Source organism: Myxine glutinosa, chromosome 5 (assembly GCF_964187855.1).
Source record: "Myxine glutinosa chromosome 5, kmMyxGlut1.1, whole genome shotgun sequence".
In the NCBI taxonomy this organism is placed as follows: domain Eukaryota; kingdom Metazoa; phylum Chordata; class Myxini; order Myxiniformes; family Myxinidae; genus Myxine; species Myxine glutinosa.
In genome coordinates this window covers 126,676,316-126,694,643 of record NC_136265.1, presented here as the reverse complement: position 1 = coordinate 126,694,643, position 18,328 = coordinate 126,676,316, and the positions used below count along the sequence as shown (strand labels likewise).

The window sequence follows — 18,328 nt, the reverse complement described above, 5'->3', positions numbered from 1 at the left end:
TTACCTCACTGGTGGTAGTGTGGGTTGGAGGGAAGTCATACAACTGGTGACCAGGTATGGCCGTGGCCTGGCCTACACGCGGTGGTGGAATTGAATAAGCTTCAGTCTCTGGGTCTTTATGGGATCCGTATGCGATTCCACAAGCAGGACCGGTTCCCTGTGGCCAAATATCAAAGCAATATTAGTTCATCAAGAAAAAAACGTGTCTGCAGGAGGATGGTATTATTTATTTCAACAACAAACACCTGCCTTGAATTTCAGAGTTAACAGTGTGATAACAGGGATAACTAGAACGGCACTCAGTAGAGAGCATACCTCCACCAGGCTGAACAGTTTATGTTTTGTATCCCAGTGATAGGCCGGTTCTGGATTCGGACCTGAACCAAAATCTAATCGGCTTGTTCTTGTCGCCTAATCAACTCTTCCACAAAGTTTTGTCATAATCCATCCACAAATTTTTTGAAATATAATGCTATATATCGTATTTGGCTCTGTCACTCAATGATGAAGAATCACTTGAAAGTTTTTTTTTTTTTTAATTCTCGTATCCGGAATCGGATCTTCACCAAAATCACTTTTATTCGTCCTTATCACACATCCAACCTGTCCATCAAATTTAGTCCGAATCCATCCACAACCTCCATCCACCTTTGGTGGCGGAGGTAAAAAAAATTGAAAAAGCATGACAGTTCTCAACGAATTGTTGTGGTTTGAGCATTTGCCGAGGATCAAATATGGACCAAAATAAAAATAAAAACTTCCTTTGACATTAAAACAAGTCATCAATTCCCAATGTTTGCAATGATAAAAATGAAAATAATATGACGCAGATAATGATGGAACGAAAATATATTTATTGTGTTCTTTGTTGATAAAGTGCGTAACTTCACACAAGTGTGCGATTCCCTCTCAATATGTACGGCCTGTTTGACCCCACGCTGTCCCGTCCTGTCCTGTCCTCGACCCGACACGACACGACACGACACGCCATGCCCGGCGCAAGATCGACGTGCTCGAGTTGATCACAGCTGTGCAAAGTATCCATTCACATTTACCTGTGGATTGCTCGGCCTCATCTATCCCACCATAAGAAAGTCAGTCTCAGACTGTGAAGAGAACTTCATATTTAACTTTCCCATCAGCTAAAGCCCCAAGAACAAACGTCGATAAATAAATAAAGAGAAAGCCTTCGTCTACCTCTACTCCCACTCCGCTGCCTTCAACTCCCAATTTGTTACCAGGAAATTTGAAACTGTACTTCTGCAAAAAAAAAAAAAAAGTGATTATGAAACGATCAAAACCCAGAATAATAAAAGTTATGTGTGCGCGGAAAGGGGTCAGAGGGCCTGAAGTTGTAATTGAGAAATCAATGCATCACATTTCCAGCTGGAACATTAGTGTGCTTAGCTGCTCGGTGAAAGGAAGTGACTAAGTGAATTTCGTCAGAATAAAATAAAGGGATCGTTTTCAATTTCTACACCAGTATCTTATCAGATAGCACCAGCATATTAACAAAGTACATGTCAAACATGTGACATGATCCAGATAGCAGCCCAAGCATTAATGGTACAGTGATGAGATGTTGGAATCCATTATCCAAAATAAATTTGTACGTGCTGTCTACTCATGTGGTTCATGGAGGAGCTTTAGCTCCACCTCGAGCATTGGACGCTATAAAACATAAGCTCTGATGCAACAAATAAATCAGACTCCTGGAGGGTTCATAATGCTTAATATGGAGCAGTTATTTCCTTAATGATGCCTAGAGTAAGCGTGAAGTAATTAATCGTGATATTAGAAATGCGTCGCTTATATGTCTAGACAGAAGACATCTCCCTATCCTAGTGTCTGTGTCTAAAAAGCCACCATACCTTTGAATCTTACTTATATTTGGTGTTTTACGCTCTGTAATCTGCCTTAAATGTCATTTATAGCATTTGCCTGGGCCCGTTGTTTAGGCAGGAAAAGCCAGCTCCACCATCACAATGGATCCTGCAGCACAAGGACCATCGGGATGCAGGTCGGAGACAGTTTTGTCCTGTCCCCAGACTGGGCTTCGGCCAGTGGTGAGTGAGAGGGAAAGAACACGGGCCCAATGGTGAGTGAGAGGGAAAGAACACGGGATGTCAGGGCGTGAGGTATGGGCCAGAGGTGATAAAAGCACACGCAACAGATGAGCAGATGCACGCAGAGCTTACAGCGGGCTTACAGAGCTTACACATGCGCTGTATCAGGGCTTATCCTGGAACGGATGAGCATCATCATCATCAGCCTCTAATGTCTATCTACTGTGGTGTGTCTGTGGGCTCTAAGGCATATTTATTTGAGGCAGCCTGATCGTTCGTTGTTCCATGGGCACGTATGTCGTATGTGCGGTAGTGGGTTCAGGGTTTTACATCATTATTGTTATTGCTTGCCTTCATTCTGTTTCAACCCATTTAACCATCATTATTATAATAATTAAACATACCTGGTCCCAGGGTGAATTCTGGTTATCGTGGTTCTACTTGGGGATTGCAAAAAAAGCCCGTTGAGGGATTAATTGTGTGCGGTTCTTAATGCCACATACAAGATCACGTTGCGCATTTCAGGCTCACTCGACCGAATTGGAATTGAGACGTGTGGTACTTAATTGGCATAGCGCTGGACCGATTCGGTACATCCAACCTGCACGGTATTGTGGCTTTTAGACACGTGATCCGGCAGGGAGGTCCACAAAACGGTTGACCCTTAAAGTCGCATTGAGGCAACTCGCCAGATAACTGGGACCACCACAGCAGTATTATCAGAAATCAGATAGCAACAGCATATCACCAAAGTACATGTCAGACACATGACATGACCCAGCTGGCAGCCCAAGCATTAATGGCATGGTTATAACATGTTGGAATTCATTATCCACAATCAATTTGTATGTAGTGTCTACTCAAAGTTCATGGAGGAGCTTTTGCTCATCCTCAAGCATTTGGCATTGTAAAAACACAAGCTCTTATGCAACAAATAAATCAGACAACTACAATCGCAGACATTCTCGGGGTTTGGTTGAACTACAAAAGGCATGACAAATCAAAACCGTACTTTTGTGACCGATTTTGACCTATGGCCACAGTATAACCCGCAAAAATGGCCAAAACCCACAATGTTTCTCCGCATTGCTATCACAGCTGTTTGAAAACACCTGTTGTACCAAATCTCATCTCTCGCGACTCAAATACAAGGGAATGTAAAAATTCACCTTTGACCCTATAAATAAAAGTGGGGGCCATTCCTAAATCGATTTTTTTTTAAATGTCGATGTATTAGACAAAGGTCCTTGCCAAATTTGAAGAGGATTGGGTCCAAAATGAAGGAATGGTGTGCGATCGTAATTTGTTGGCAAAAAAAGAAAAGTAAAATTAAAAAGGAAAGACACAGGAATTAGAAAATAAAACTTGACGCAACTGTGTCCATGGATATGCCTCCTCCCACGTTAGATGTCAAACCGCTAACATTTGGTCTCAATTAAAGGTCACATGAAAAATTAACGGTCACGGCAGAGAAAAGAGAGACAAGTAGGAGAGAGAACAGAAAGATCGAGGCTTCTGTAGTTATGGTTAACTGTAGTTATGGTCTGCAATGTGATTTTCAAAATGTGTGGGACCTTTGACCCTCTTTGTATTACAGAACATACTTGTGCCAAGCTTGGTTGAAATCCCTTCAGTGGTTCCCAAGTTATCGTGGTCTCAAAAAAACTGGCAACGGACAGCCAATCCAAAAACATAATGCCTTCGGCTGAAGATGCATAAAAACAATACATCCCCCTCCATGTAAGAGGAGAAGGGGCAATTATCGACAATTGTTGCATTTCAAAACCTCAAACGTCCCGAAAATAAGAGCAAACAAAATGGGGTTAGGGGTCCATGATTTCCAAAGGACGACACACCACCCCGCTTCATCACTGCACCCCTTCTCCTGCCCTGAAGCCACCAGATCCCTGTCCTTCCCCGTTTAACTGCTGTTGTTTGTGCCAACACCCCACACCTCCCATCTGCATCCCAAGAGACTGGTATTTTAGCACAGCGTCGTGGAGCAAACAAGGCATAGAAGCGAGAAGAAAGAGGTAGTGGGGAGGAGCAGGAGAGGGACAGTGGTGAGAGGAGGGCAGAGAAAGAGAGTGGGGGCTGGGGAGAGGGTGAGGGGAGGTGAGAAGAGCGCCAAAGAGATTCCATCAAAACACATCAACCCCTGGGCATTACCAAGGCACCTCGACATTTGCTTTCATCCATTCCCCACTCATCCCAATGTCCTTCCTAAACCGTGCTTCACAATTTATCACCCACTTTAACGTGAACCGACTCCATATAGGGATTCTAGGGTATAAAGGGGTCAGCAATGTGCTGCGCAACTTGTTCCTTCAAACTGGAGGCGCAGTCAATATCGCAGAGCGCTTGGCATACAGTGCAACAGGTTTGAATCCCACACCTTATGTAGAATGGAGAAGGTGGATCAGACTCGGCAACGGTTGCTCGAGTGAGATGTGCATGGAAGAAGTTTCGGGAATTGAGTGGCGTGCTGATGATGAGGGGAGTGTCGTTGAAGCTGAAGGGAAAGGTGTATGCTGCATGTGTGAGAAGTGTTTTGATTTATGGGAGCGAGACATGGGTAATGAACGTAGAGCAGCAACGAAGGTTGGAAAGGGTGGAAATGCGAATGGTTCGACGGATGTGCGGAGTATCGTTGAGAGAGAGGAAGACAAATGATGAATTGCGAAAGATGATGGGAATAGAGCCTGTAATTGATGCTGTGAAGAGGAACAGGTTGAGATGGTTTGGTCATGTGTTGAGGAAGGATGAAAGTGACTGGTTGAGAAGAGTGATGGAAATGAATGTAGAAGGAAGTAGAAGACGGGGAAGACCGAGAAAGACTTGGCTAAAGATGGTGGAAGAAGAAATGCGGGCAAGGGGGTTAAACAAGGAGAGATGCAGAAAATAGGGCAAAATGGAGAAGATTGTCATGGGGACCGCAAGGCTAACCCCCGCTCTAGCAGGGAAAATGGCCTTTAAAATGCATGTTGTTGTTATGTAGTCTGCCATTCATGTAAAAGATCCTCCATGAGCCTTAAACAAAAATGTGAATTTTAAACTGCATGCTACACCATCCTAATGGCACTCTCTTGCAGAATACTCACGAATCATAAACACCAGTCGATAACGTTCGCATCACAACAGAAAGCGGTTTGAAGTTAATGATGCAAACAATTAATCAAAATGGCCACATTAAACCAACATGAAGGATCCCAGCACAAACAGGAAGAGAAGAGGAAGGGTGTCCTTGTACGGCCAATGGACTGCGGCCTCTCCCTCATTGTTGTGGAAAGAACGTCCCTCAGGTTTTGTGTGCTCAAACACCCCGCCCCCTCCTCCATTCCATCAAAACGCGTAAAGGACCAATATTGAGATATCAGTTATGAGGAGTACTACGTCATGGATTGTCGTTCTCAAATGATCGTTTAATCCCACTTCCTTCCTCTTTTACCATAAAAGGACAGACATATGACGTCACTGTGAATCGAGACAAAAGAGAAATTGATTGTTTGGAACGAGAATATCGTTAAAATGCATTAAACACCATGATGGTAACAATCTACTGTCAATTCGATGTCCTCGCCCAGAAAAGGAATTTTTAGAAAGATCAAAATACAAAGATGAAAATGCCACTGCTGGTCGGTTCGGTGAATGGTTATAGGTTTGGCTGAGAGATTACTCTTGGTACAGCCCTCCAATCGAGTGTTCCAAGGCAAGACCTCAGACCAGCAATCTTGATCTCGTCTTCCGCAACCTGTTGATTTGAATCGAGTCGAGCATCTCAAAATGGATGCGTTCTAAGTTGAATTTTGGCTTCAGTCCCACGGATGAGAGAACTGGATGAATGAAACGATCGATTCATCCTACATCTACAAATGCGGTTTTTATGTGATCGATGAAATTACAAGTGAGTGCTCGAACTCTTGACTACCCAAAGGGTAATTATTCGTTCAATGTATTAGATAATCATTCTCCAGGCGACCACACACGAAGGAGGAATAAATTGGGGGCGTTGAAGTGGTAGTGGTAAAAAACAAAAACAAATGTTATGCAAAAAGAAGATCTATGTATTCGCCATATTTCACTGGGATTCAATCATGAATTTGGTCCACTGAAACGCATACCTGCAGCTGTACCACTGATGCAGAGACTTCATATATTAGTGGTAGGAAATTACAATTTGGCCAGGATATTGGCATACGATGGCCTACTTCTCCCAAAAGGTATTGTGGTGTCTTGTATAAACATCAACCAGCTTTGTGTCCCTTCTGAAAGATACAACACCCAGTGATGCAACGCCTCGCCTACACGAAGCATCAGTGCAAGACTTGAACGATCATCTGGTGGTTCTACCTTCGTAAAGCAAATGGTGTGCAAGAAGGAATAACAAGATACGGTCAAAGAGGAAAGCGACATTCTTTGTGGGTTACAAATAAGACGTCCATCAGACGAACCTTGGATGGATCCCAGGAGGTCATGATGGAATCCTTGCCAGCAGCAGGGGGAACATGGTACAAATCTGCACTTGAGAATCCAAATGAAGTTGGCACATTGTACAGATCTTGGGGTGAGCTTACAGGAAGTGGGACCTTTTGGGGGCGGAATGGCAGACAGAAAGAATAAAGTTGAAAATATAAACAGATTTGTATAAATTGGAACAAATTTGCAATCCTCCACTCAATAACACTAATGGTGATGTGAGAGGAAGTAGAAGATAACAAAGGGATAGGAAGATGAACAACAAACACAATAGATGCAAAGACGGCTTTGCAGGACGTGCCTGATAGAGATCTTGCACAGGAGCAAAGGAAGGGGGCACCTGGTAAACACCTTCACCATCAGGCCCGCCACCACCCGGACCTCCACCCGGCCCTCCCGGTCGCGGCCCCACGAGGAGACGCAGCCGGTTTCCGGGGGCGATTCCCTGCCGCCCATGAAGCGAGCAGAGCCACCACCCATGCAAACCACCAGCGTTCTGCTCAAGCACCGTGACGATGTCCCCCTTCCTAAACTCCAGCTCGTCTGGCGACTCCGACACATTGTCATACAGGGCTTTGGCCAGCACATTCTAGGGAGAGGGGAGGAGGGGAAGAAGACAAACCAATGATAAATATTTAGAAACATCTACATTTTAAAATCCCTCCTGGACATCCCAAACCAACTTAACTTGGATTTCCCTCAGAAATCACTTTGGTCATAATGTGCAGTTTGTACAAAGTACAAAGGCTTGTACAAAGTACAAACAGCAGCTGACGTTCTCATATTTTGAGCCAAATAAACATTTTTGGTCAGAAAATGGTGGTCCCGGATATATAGTTGGCCTCAAATGCAGCATAAACCATAAAGCATTCAAAGACAAAGATGTCTACGTAGTGCATGAAGTTCGAAACAATCGAGTGGTATTTCAGTGGTAACAGAGTATTCGGTGGTTCCAACGACTGCGTGCACAACTTTGTGCCGTATTCATTCTGGTTTAAAGGCTCATTCGGCACCTTTGTCCTTTCTTGAATACACTTTTCTACTCACACCAAAGCTTCAGCCCTTGCTTGCCCTGCAAGGCCCAGGTAATCAGACGTCTACTTCAAATCACCTGTGTGGAACCAAAAAGCCATACTTTCATCACCATGAAAATGTGCCAAAAATGGCACCACAAAGTGTCATGGGAAATGGCATTTTGGTTTAACATCATCAAGAGCCGAGCTAAATTAAAGGACAGCCAATGCATCCAATTCAAAATGAGGTCCAAGCAACGAGAGGACATTCTTCCTGCACAGCCATAGTGACATGGCATAGCGGTAAAAAAAAAAAAAAAAAAAAAAAGAGAGGAGAACCCCTGATCGAACCCAAAAGGAATGCTTGCGCCACAAAGCTTTAGACATTCAGGAAAGTAAGGGGGCAGCTTTCAAAAGGGTCGATTGCTCTTCTTTGTTAAAGTAAAGGTCAATAAATGATGCTGCCTTCCCATGGACTTGCAATGTCCCTCTCATCTCACAAATATGATTTGAGAACATAACATTTAAGCGCTCGCTCATCCATTGTTTGCACTTCACTTACCCCAACCTTCATCCCCAATCCGAGTTGAGCTACCATCGAAGGAATGCAGCACTGTCCCTCTCCATCCTTCTCTCTCCCAGACTCTGTGCTTTGCCTGTAATGTTTCCGTTTCCTGAGCACCCTCCTCCTCCTCCTCCTCCTCCTCCTCCCCCTCCTTTCTTCTCCACCTTTCTCATATCCCTCCTGCACTCCACTATGCCTCGACAGCCGTCCGCACAATGTCTCACCCCCTTAGTGATCTACCGCATACACTTTGGTCTCCTCTTTTTCTTTTTTTTCTTCCTACCATCAACCTTTCCCTGCTCTTAACTATGTGCATCTGCTTCTCTCTATCTCCTCCCCACCTACTCCCCCACCCAGCCTACTGGATAGAGCCATAAAGGCAGAGCTCCTGGCACCAACGTCAGCAGTTAGGCATTTGCTCATGTCTGCCTGACTCCGTAACTCCCCCAGCATGGCTCTTTAGGCATTCTCACACAATAGGCGAAAGGATCAGGCGAGTTTGGTTCCAAACGCACTTATCATACAATACATGCTTTATAAAGTCACTTTCGCACGTCGTTAAAAAAGTAATATAAGTATTATCATTAAAAAAGTAACATTAAAAATGTAATGCCTAGCCAACTGATGAGAGCACAGAGGCCTTCAGGAGGCCATCCCATGATGTCACTAATGGTGTGGTGCTGGGGAACTTAATAGTATTGAGAGACTAATAGTTTATTTTCAAACTTGTGTAAATTCTAATCCAGAATCTCACCCATGTCCTTTCAAAGCAATGATGATGTAATCATAAAATAAGTACATTATTGTTGAACAGAAAATGGAATTTCGAGGGTGGCATCAGAGTCCCACTGCCTTGGACATCGTGCAGGAATATGGGCTATAGAGACCTGAAGCCCAAGCACCCGGGAACAATGGATAGCAGCTGGATTGGAAACCCATAATGGGAGAGGGGGTTCATAAAAGGTGGAGGGGAAAGACAGCTGCCGGGCTCTCTCATTGTCACCTCTTCCGGATAGAGAATGGGCAGCATTCAAAAGAAGAAGGAAAAAAAAAAGGTTCCAATCTGGCTGAAGACAGCAGTGTATAAGATTTTCAATTCTATGCTCCTGGAACCTGTGATGGAGCCTGTGATTGATGCTGTGAAGAGGAACAGGTTGAGATGGTTTGGTCATGTGTTGGGGAAGGCTGAAAGTGACTGGTTGAGAAGAGTGATGGAAATGAATGTAGAAGGAAGTAGAGGACGGGGAAGACCGAGAAAGACTTGGCTAAAGATGGTATGGTGGAAGAAGAAATGCGGGCAAGGGGGTTAACAAGGGGAGATGCAGAAAATAGGGCAAGATGGAGAAGATTGTCATGGGGACCGCAAGGCTAACCCCCGCTCTAGCAGGGAAAATGGCCTTAAAATGCATGTTGTGTGTTGTTGCTCCTGGAACCCAAGCTAATCTCAGGAGAATGACCATGTTGCTATCAGATCCTTACTTTAATTCACGGACCGGTGTGTGTTTGTTTGTTTGTCGAGCCACTCCTAAAGTTCTGGGCCGATTACATCCAGGCTTGCTGCATATGATGAGCATGACACCAATTAGTGTATAGGGGTGTTTTTATCTTTCCCAGTGGTCTTGAAGGGGGAAAGGGGTGGGGTGGGGGAGGAGAAGAGGGGAGGGACACAGCTTCTCTATGTAAATATGTATTGTGTAGCTACGCTCCAGTTGGGAGAGGGTATTACAAAGTCCCCACCCTTTACAGTACAGTATTCCTGACGCCATGATTTCCAGTGCAGTGAGAGGTTTTAAATTGTGCAGCGAGAGGTATTTTGGAGAGATGTATTTTGAATTACATGTTTGAACTAGAACAGCACTCAGGAGAGAGCATACCTCCACCTGGTTGGCCATATCACTCAATGGTGAAGAATCACTTTAAAAATTATACTAGCTGGATCCGGATCTTCACCAAAATTGAATCGATTCTTCTTTGTCAGACACACAACCTGTCCAAGTTTCATCCGAATCCGTCCATAACTTTTTGAGATATCCTGATATACATGTGTTGGTTTTAGCCACATCACTCCAGCGAAGAATCACTTAAAAAGTTAAATAATTCTCATATCTGAATCCATATTCAGATCTTCACAAAAATCGAAAAGTTTCTTCCTTGTTAGACACACAACCTCTCCACCAAATTTAGTCCAAATCCGTCCACAACCTTTTGAGATATCCTGCTGTGTATCGTTTTTGGCCCTATCTCCCAATGGTGAAGAATCACTTTAAAAATTATAGTACCCGGATCCGAATCCGGATCTTCACCAAAATCCAACCATTTCGTCCTTATCCCTTACACTACATCTCTGCCAAATTTCGTCCAAATCCGTCCACAACTTTTTGAGATATCTTGTTCACAAACCCCCCCCCCCCTTCCCACACCTCCTCTCCCCAAGCCCTCTCCCTCCCACACTTCTCCCTGCTCTCAAATGTTGTGTTTGTGCGCTTCCCCTTCTCTACCCATCTTGTGTTCCGCTCCCTCTTTTTATATATTTTGTTTGTCTGGTTGATTTGTTTGTGAAATAAATGTTAGCTCTTTCACGAGCCTCGATTCAGTATACAAAAACAACAAAAAAAAACAACAACAGAGACAGGGGTGAAAATATAACCTCCATCCACCTTTGGTGGCAGAGGTAATAAGGATAACAACATAACCCCACCTGGCTGCTCCCTTAGTGAGTGGGTGCTTCCAGTCATTCGTAAAAACCCAACTGGCTCATAATCACCTGCACTGCCTGATCTGGTCTCCAATACTCATAATCTGGCCCACACATTGCGGTTGACACCTAGTACCCTCAGTTAAATTTACGGATGGGCACCACGAAAAAGGCAGCACCATTTAAGACCCCCCAACAAAATTAAAATGGTCAAATAAAATAAGATCTCAAAAGGATAAATAATCGGATTTATGATTCTGGGCCAATAACCATTTTGATACTCAGGAAAAAGGCTGCTCAGTTTACGAGTTCAAATGCGACCTCACTTCAATACCGCTAACTTGTGGATTGATGAATACGTGTCCCGGGCAGATAGACGTACAATCAAACAGATAGAAAACCCAACTCTGTGCCCCTTTTGGCTCCGTGGAATAAAAGGAAAAAAAATTCATCGAAAGGAAGCAGAATAAGACAACAATGGGAAAACAAACTTTGCCAACGTGCGTCACGGCAGGAAAGAGCGACACGGTCCAGAACAAAAGGCCCAGGCAAAGAGAGGCCTGACTGCGAGTGAATGACTTGAAAAGCCTTAAAACAAAACCTCAACGCAACCTGAACAAAGGGGTTAATTCACCAAATGGCTTGTCCAGCTCCACGGCAAGCAGCTCGGTTCTCTATGTGTTTCACTTCAACTACAGGACACAGACACCTGTCAAATTGACTTAATGTTGAACATCAATTAACTAGGACAACTCAATAATGAGAAGTGTCATCTCAGAGATGTCGATTCATCTTCGATAATCAACAAATGAAGGACCTTGCAGCATCAAAAGTTTGCTGCCCTTGGTAGAGAGCATCAAGCCGGCCATCTCGTCTGCACACGCTGGATCGATGACACCAAGTCCACATTTCTTTTCCACACGTGTCGTACAATGGTGAAGTTCCAACTTCTTCAGGATCAGGTCTTTGCACTCAATGCCATCAAGTGCCCACCTTCATCTAGATAGATTTATCAAAAATGTGAATTTAAAATGCCTTTTTTTGTAGAAACAAAGCCGAGGCTCGTGGAGGAGCCACAAAAAAAGAAGAGGAAGAGTATATTGAGCCTTGAAAGGGTTACCTCCAAACAAACAAAGCATCCAAAAGAGAATTGAAAGTAGAACAGCACTCGATAGAGAACATACCTCCGCCAGCCTGAACAGTTTACGTTTTCTACCCCACTGATGGGCCCGACCTCGTTGTCTTGACCTAAACAACATCTAATCTGCTCGTTCTCATCACCTACCCAACTCATCCACCTGGTTTTGTCATAACCTGTCCACCACTTTTTGAAATATCGTGCTATACGGTATATCATTTTTGGCCCTATCTCACAACGATGGAAAAGAAAAATCACTTTTAGAATTATAGTATGCGGATCAGGATGTTCACCAAAATCTCATCGATTCGTCCTTTTCACACTCCCAACCTGTCCACCAAGTTATGTCTACATCCGTCCACAACTTTTTGAGATATAGTGCTCACAGTCAGACAAAGATGAAAACAAGGTAGCAATAGATCGATTACAAAGTAGCAATTAGTCCAAAAGTAACCGCAGCAAAGCAGTGTACGTAGTGCGCACACGTCTAAAAGAGGACTGAGCCGTGCTCAAGGGTGCCCAGATACCAGCGAGAGACATGCGGCAGACACGTGCACCTGATTATGGAATTTCCTATAAAAACAAGAAATGAATGAATATGAATGAATGAATGATCGTTTTAAGGCCATTTTTCCCCGCTAAAGCGGGGGTTAGCCTTGCGGGCCCCATGACAATCATGGTTCCCTGTTTGAGGCAATGTTTTTATGGCCGGATGCCCTTCCTGACGCCAACCCTTGGTCACGCTCTTACGATGCGCAGGGATACGGTGTACCTATTCTAAACCGGGGTACACACCGGGATCATTCATCCCAGCAAGCTGGTACTCAATTTGCCGACCTCGGAAGGATGACAGGCTGAGTCAACCCCCCTGGCGTTAATTCAGCGATCGACCGGGATTCGAACCCAGGATCCTAGGATCCCAAGCCGGCACCCTGACCGCTAAGCCAACACCAGCACCAGGCTGAACAAGAGGCTATAAAAACAAGAGGATAGACAAATTAACATTCAACAAAATATGCCTTAAAGGACGTGGAGACGGAAGAACAAAGGCCCAAATGGAACGCAACAAAATAGTATAGGAATGCAATAAGACGGAAATTAATTTTAAAAAAGTGACGGAGGAATGTGGGGCAGACAGCCTTGAAGAGTTCATCAGAGCAACAGAGGAAGTGCATCTTTTCATGCCAGTACAATCCATGCCATGTTGCTCAGAAATACAGACCTAAAGTCAACAGCTGCAGGTTGAAATCTGGGCATCGGCACCATCAGAAGGCAGCATTTAACGAATCGGATGAACTCCTGTACAGGTTTGGGAAATTCAGTCACTCCCAAATGGAGTCAAGCACGTCTTTGTTCTTCGGGCAGATAAACAGATAAAGAAGCTATTCAGAAACATTTAGTAACTCCCCCTTTGCAGACATGTCTGCGCTGAAAGGCCATGCATTGTACTACCAATGCTTTTTGTCAAACACCGTCCTCGCTGTTCGAAAAGGTCAGATTCAGAGGTTCGGCTCATTGATTCGGAGAACGAAGGGGTGAGGGGTTGCCAGGCATCATGCCAGATCGGTACAAAACAGCCCACTATCCTCCGTAAGTGCATCTCCACCATAGATGTGATTAGAAACTTGGTGCCTTGTGGGTGAACCGTGGCATCCCATGGGCTATTGTTGGCTGAGAGGAGGAAGAGGATCATAAAATCATAAAATCATAAAATCACGTAAGGACACACCTACGAGTGTTCGCCAAGCGTCGCCCTTCATTAAAAGTCTCATCTCCCTCCGCATCGCAAACTGGACCACAGAATCGGAAAAATGGGAACACACCCACAGCACCCTCAACGTTAATCCCATAAACACGGGTAGCCAAGTCCGTCCTACCGACACACCTACGAGTGCAAATGTAATCTCTCGAGTCTCATGCCATCTAAACATCAAATCATGCCAAGGAATGTGCATTTTCGTGTCAAGGTAACCATTCATTACCCACTTTATATGATGCCTTATAGTAACACATCAAGAATATTTTGTTACTTACAGGATGGTAAGGACATCGAGGGAAAGAAGGGCCGAGGAGGAATATGGACACGTAAGGACAGCACGCTCCGAAGAAAAAACAAACAAAAAAACTCAAGCTCCCCAGGCCCAAAGCCAAAGCAAGTTTGAGGCCGTGTAACTTTGTTATTCTTTTCTTTTTCTTTTTTTGCCTTGCTCCATTTCATAGTTTGAGCTATTTCCACAAGGGGAAAAATAATAAATCATAAAACCATTGCTCGAGGAAAATCTAAACTTCAGCCTTTACTGTCAACGGTAGTAAGTGTCAACATTCGAGCACTTCTGATCGGACGGCACGAGATGCAGCGAGAACGATCAACACGAGAAAACCGAGGTGATAAGAGAGGGAGGCCAGGCACGAAGTGGCCGGGGAGTGGGAACTGGACACTCATGGGAGTGCGCCTGTTATTGTAGAGCAAAGCAGACGAACAGCTCCTCCCAGCCGTGGGAAAATGCATCAGCCATGGCAAAGGCACGTTAACAGTTCCAACTAGAACGACACTCGGTAGAGCAAATACCTCCGCCAGGCTCAACAGTTTATGATTTGTATCCCACAGATAGGCCGGATCTGCATTGGGATTTGAACTAAAGTATAATTGCTTGTTCTTGTCACCGAAACAACTCATTCACCTGGTTTTGTCATCATCTGCCCGTAACTTTTTGAAATATATCATCATATATCGTTTTTGGCCCTATTAATCAATGGTGAACAACACAACACAACATGCATTTTAAGGCCATTTTCCCTGCTAGAAAAAATGCATGTTGTGTTGTATTAATCAATGGTGAAGATTCATTTTAAAAATTCTGATCCGGATCCAGATTCAAATCTTCACCAAAATTTCATCGATTCTTCCTCGTCACCGACCCGACATATCCACCAAGTTTCGTCCGAAGCCGTCCACAACTTTTTCAGATATCGTGCTACATGTCGTTTTTGCCATCGACCAATGGTGAAGAATCACTTTAGAAATTATCGTATCCGGATCCGGATTTGTATCTTCACCAAAATTAAATCATTTCATCTTTGTCACATACCCAACCTCTCCACCAAATTTCTTCCAAATCCATGCACATCTTTTTGAGATATCTGAGTGACGGAACATGCACTGATGCCTCGCACTACCTACGAAACACCAGGACAACAGTTATAGCTGGGTCAGGATTCTGACAGAGACCAGAAATCTCAAAGGTGAGTGTGCACGCCTCTCGGCTATCCTCCTATCAAAGAAATATAATTGTTCTAAGCATGAGACATATCTGATCTTGATTCTTAATCAACGGGCACAATTATACCCACGACCATGTGGGGTTGGCCAAGGAAAGCTTGGCCCAAGTCTTTCACAAACAGGCTGGCCAGGCATGACATTCGACTAAGGTTAGGGCAGGAATTTGGCCAGGGTGCCAGCGACAGCTCGCCCACTCTTCACAAACGACACCATGGGATCTTTGAAGTCCACCAACTAATTCTGGCAGACGGGACGCCCGTTTAGCGTCCATCTGAGGGACGGCACACACGTTGATGATTCACCCAGTCTGTGAAACACAAGGGTGACAGTTTATAGTTGGGTCGGGATTCAAACCCAGGCTAGACAGCATGGAGGCGAGTGTGCGTACCTCAAGCCATGCTGCCAGCACCTTCCTGTTTTTTTGCAACATTGTTCGTTTTGTGAATTTATTCTTGCATAACATAAGGCTAACAACTTGAAGTACCTCTTCAGTAGCTGAGCTCAGCAAATAAATAACAATCATGTTGGTTAAGTTAAACACTCAGTTTATGCCTTCAATCGATAAATCTATCTAACTTCCATTAAAACTAGTAGAATAAAATAAATTATCTTATAATGGAATGCTTTGCACATAGCAACCGGTTTCACAAAGAACAAAAACTTTGACAATGTTCTACTTCAAAGTTACAATGAAAACTACAGGCAGTACACAAAAAATTGGAAACACCAATGTTAAGTCACTTAATAGGGTGTTGGGCCACCACGTGCAACCAGTACGTCCTGTAAGCTCCAAGACATAGAGTCCAAGTGTCTGGAATTCCGCAGGAGGGATACGGCACCATTCTTCCAAGAGAAAGTCAATCAACTCACACCTGTTTGATGGAAAATGCTGTCTCGGGTGTATTTGCAGAATATCCCATAAATGCTCGATTGGGTTCAGATTTGGTGACTGAGAAGGCCATGACATGAACAACATCGGTGTCATGCTCATCAAACCATTGGGCAACCACATGCGCTCTGTGGATGGGGCATTGTCATCCTGGAAGTCACCCCTCCCGGCAGGAAATAAATGCTGCAACAAGGGGTGAAGATGATCACTCAGTACCATAAGTAGCGATTGGCATTGACCTTGCCTTATAAGGGAATGACTGCACCCAAACCATGCCAGGAAAATGTACCCCACAACATTACAGATTCACCAGAACCCTTCTCTGTTGGAACCAAGCACTCTGGGTGGTAGAGTTCTTTAGGATGGCACCACATGTGCACTTGTCCGTTAGTCGAGAACATGGTGAAGGATGATCCATCTGACCACATCACATTCCTCCACTACTCAGTCATCCATTCTCTGTGCTCTTTGCACCACTTGATTGACAAACGTGCATTGCTCGATGTGATGAGCGGTTTGTGCAATGCAACGCGACTATGGTATCCCGCTCTCTGGTGTTGTCATCAGACCCTTTTTTTATGAAACTGGCTGCTTCTGGCCCAGGTTGAAATTTACAGTCAATAGATCTGCAGTTGCTCACCTGCTTTGCCTTGCACTTGAAATTAATGCACGGATATCACAATCCCGAGTATGCGCCTCTTCCCAATGTTGCCTTTTGCTGATGATGTCTCTCCCTCAGAGTTCCATGCCGACATCACCTGAGACACCGTTGCTCGTGAAACATCAACAAGTTGAGCTGTCTTTGTCACTGAAGCTCCTGCCAAATGTGCTCTAACAATCGCCCTTCTTTCAGTCATTGAAGTCTCTTCTTGCAGCCATGCTAGCCATAATTACTGACAACCAGGCCTGTGCAGCATTTTATACATGACCCTAAGCATGCTGGGATGTTATTTGCTTAATTAACATGCACCACACCTGTGTGGAAGCTGTTGCTTTCAATATACTTGGTGTCCCTCATTTACAGAGCAGTTTCCTTTTTTTTGGCTACTACCTGTCCCTTCCAAGTGTACATTTGTTTTATTATTTGTTAACCCTGGTGTTGGGCTAGCGGCTAGGGTGCCGGCTTAGGATCCTAGGATCCTGGGTTCGAATCCCGGTCGATCGCTGAATTAACGCCAGGGGGGTTGACTCAGCCTGTCATCCTTCCGAGGTCGGCTAATTGAGTACCAGCTCACTGGTAATTCCCTGTTTGTCGTTAAAGGCGACAAAAAGGGTTGGCGTCAGGAAGGGCATCCGGCCGTAAAACATTGCTTCAAAAAGGGGACCGAAAAACAACAACAACCACGGCTCCCGAAAAAGGCCAACCCCCGCTTTGCGGGGAAAAATGGCCTCTAAAGGTGGTTATAACCCGAGAACCTAACAGCTTCAGATTCAACTGCTGTTTGGAATTTTGCATTTTTTTGCTTATTGCTGATTCTTTTTGGAATTCCCTTGATTAAAATATAATTGCTGTTTAAATATGATTACCTACAGGCTTCCGTATACTTTCAAACGTAGTTACGTTTGTGGGGTGGGAGAGGGGGTGGGGGGGCGGGAGGGGTAGGGAGGAAATACCTTCGGAAAGGTCGGATGGTTTAGTTTAGCATGGACCATGTGACGTGAAGAAAAAGCCCACCTCGATGTACATAAGCAGGGTAAGAGTGTTTGCATGTCACCACACGGAGGGTGGTTTTTGTGTTAGTTAAATTGGCCAAATCGATCTCTTGATATATTTCAACAACAACAACAATATTTATTCAAAATAATACAAAATTGTGTTAAAGATGACATGGAGGATTCAGGTTTCACAGCTTGCAATTTTATGGAGCTGCTTTAGCAGTGACAGACTGGGATGAGTGTTAAATGTGGTCAAGCTTGTGATGAACCTTTGCAGGGAAGCTGGTATTCGGGCGTAAAATTAATAATTCCCAGTATGTATTGCCTCCTGTGATTTTCCCATCTGTTTTATTTCACCGGCCATAAAAAGCTCCCGTCACCCACAACACCGTCATGCCGAAAGAGACCCGAACATTTGCCAATCGGCAAGTAAACCCCACCCCCGAACATTCTCGATGGGCGTCAAGAAGGCCGTGAGGCTCCGCCCGAAAGGGAATGATTGGTTGTGAAGATGTAATGATGTGATGAGACGTCGGGATTGGTCGAGTGT

The 18,328-nt window shown here is 44.4% G+C and overlaps 1 protein-coding gene across 5 annotated transcripts in view; it reads right to left on the bottom strand.

Moving 5' to 3' along the window:
• Positions 1 to 18,328, bottom strand: part of BCAR1 (BCAR1 scaffold protein, Cas family member) — a 35,165-nt gene that overhangs the window by 4,913 nt on the left and 11,924 nt on the right. For 4 of the 5 annotated variants that reach the window (XM_068116310.2, XM_078778650.1, XM_068116314.2 and 1 more), the window contains exons 1-4: positions 8,118 to 8,218; positions 6,844 to 7,131; positions 6,518 to 6,652; positions 5 to 157 (exon numbers count right to left, since the gene is read on the bottom strand). In XM_068116310.2, coding sequence (XP_067972411.2) covers positions 5 to 157; positions 6,518 to 6,652; positions 6,844 to 7,131; positions 8,118 to 8,153 — 612 coding nt within the window. In that variant the 5' untranslated portion in view covers positions 8,154 to 8,218. Of the gene's footprint in view, positions 1 to 4; positions 158 to 6,517; positions 6,653 to 6,843; positions 7,132 to 8,117; positions 8,219 to 18,328 lie in introns of those variants that run through there. The other variant, XM_068116311.2, reaches the window with a different exon arrangement.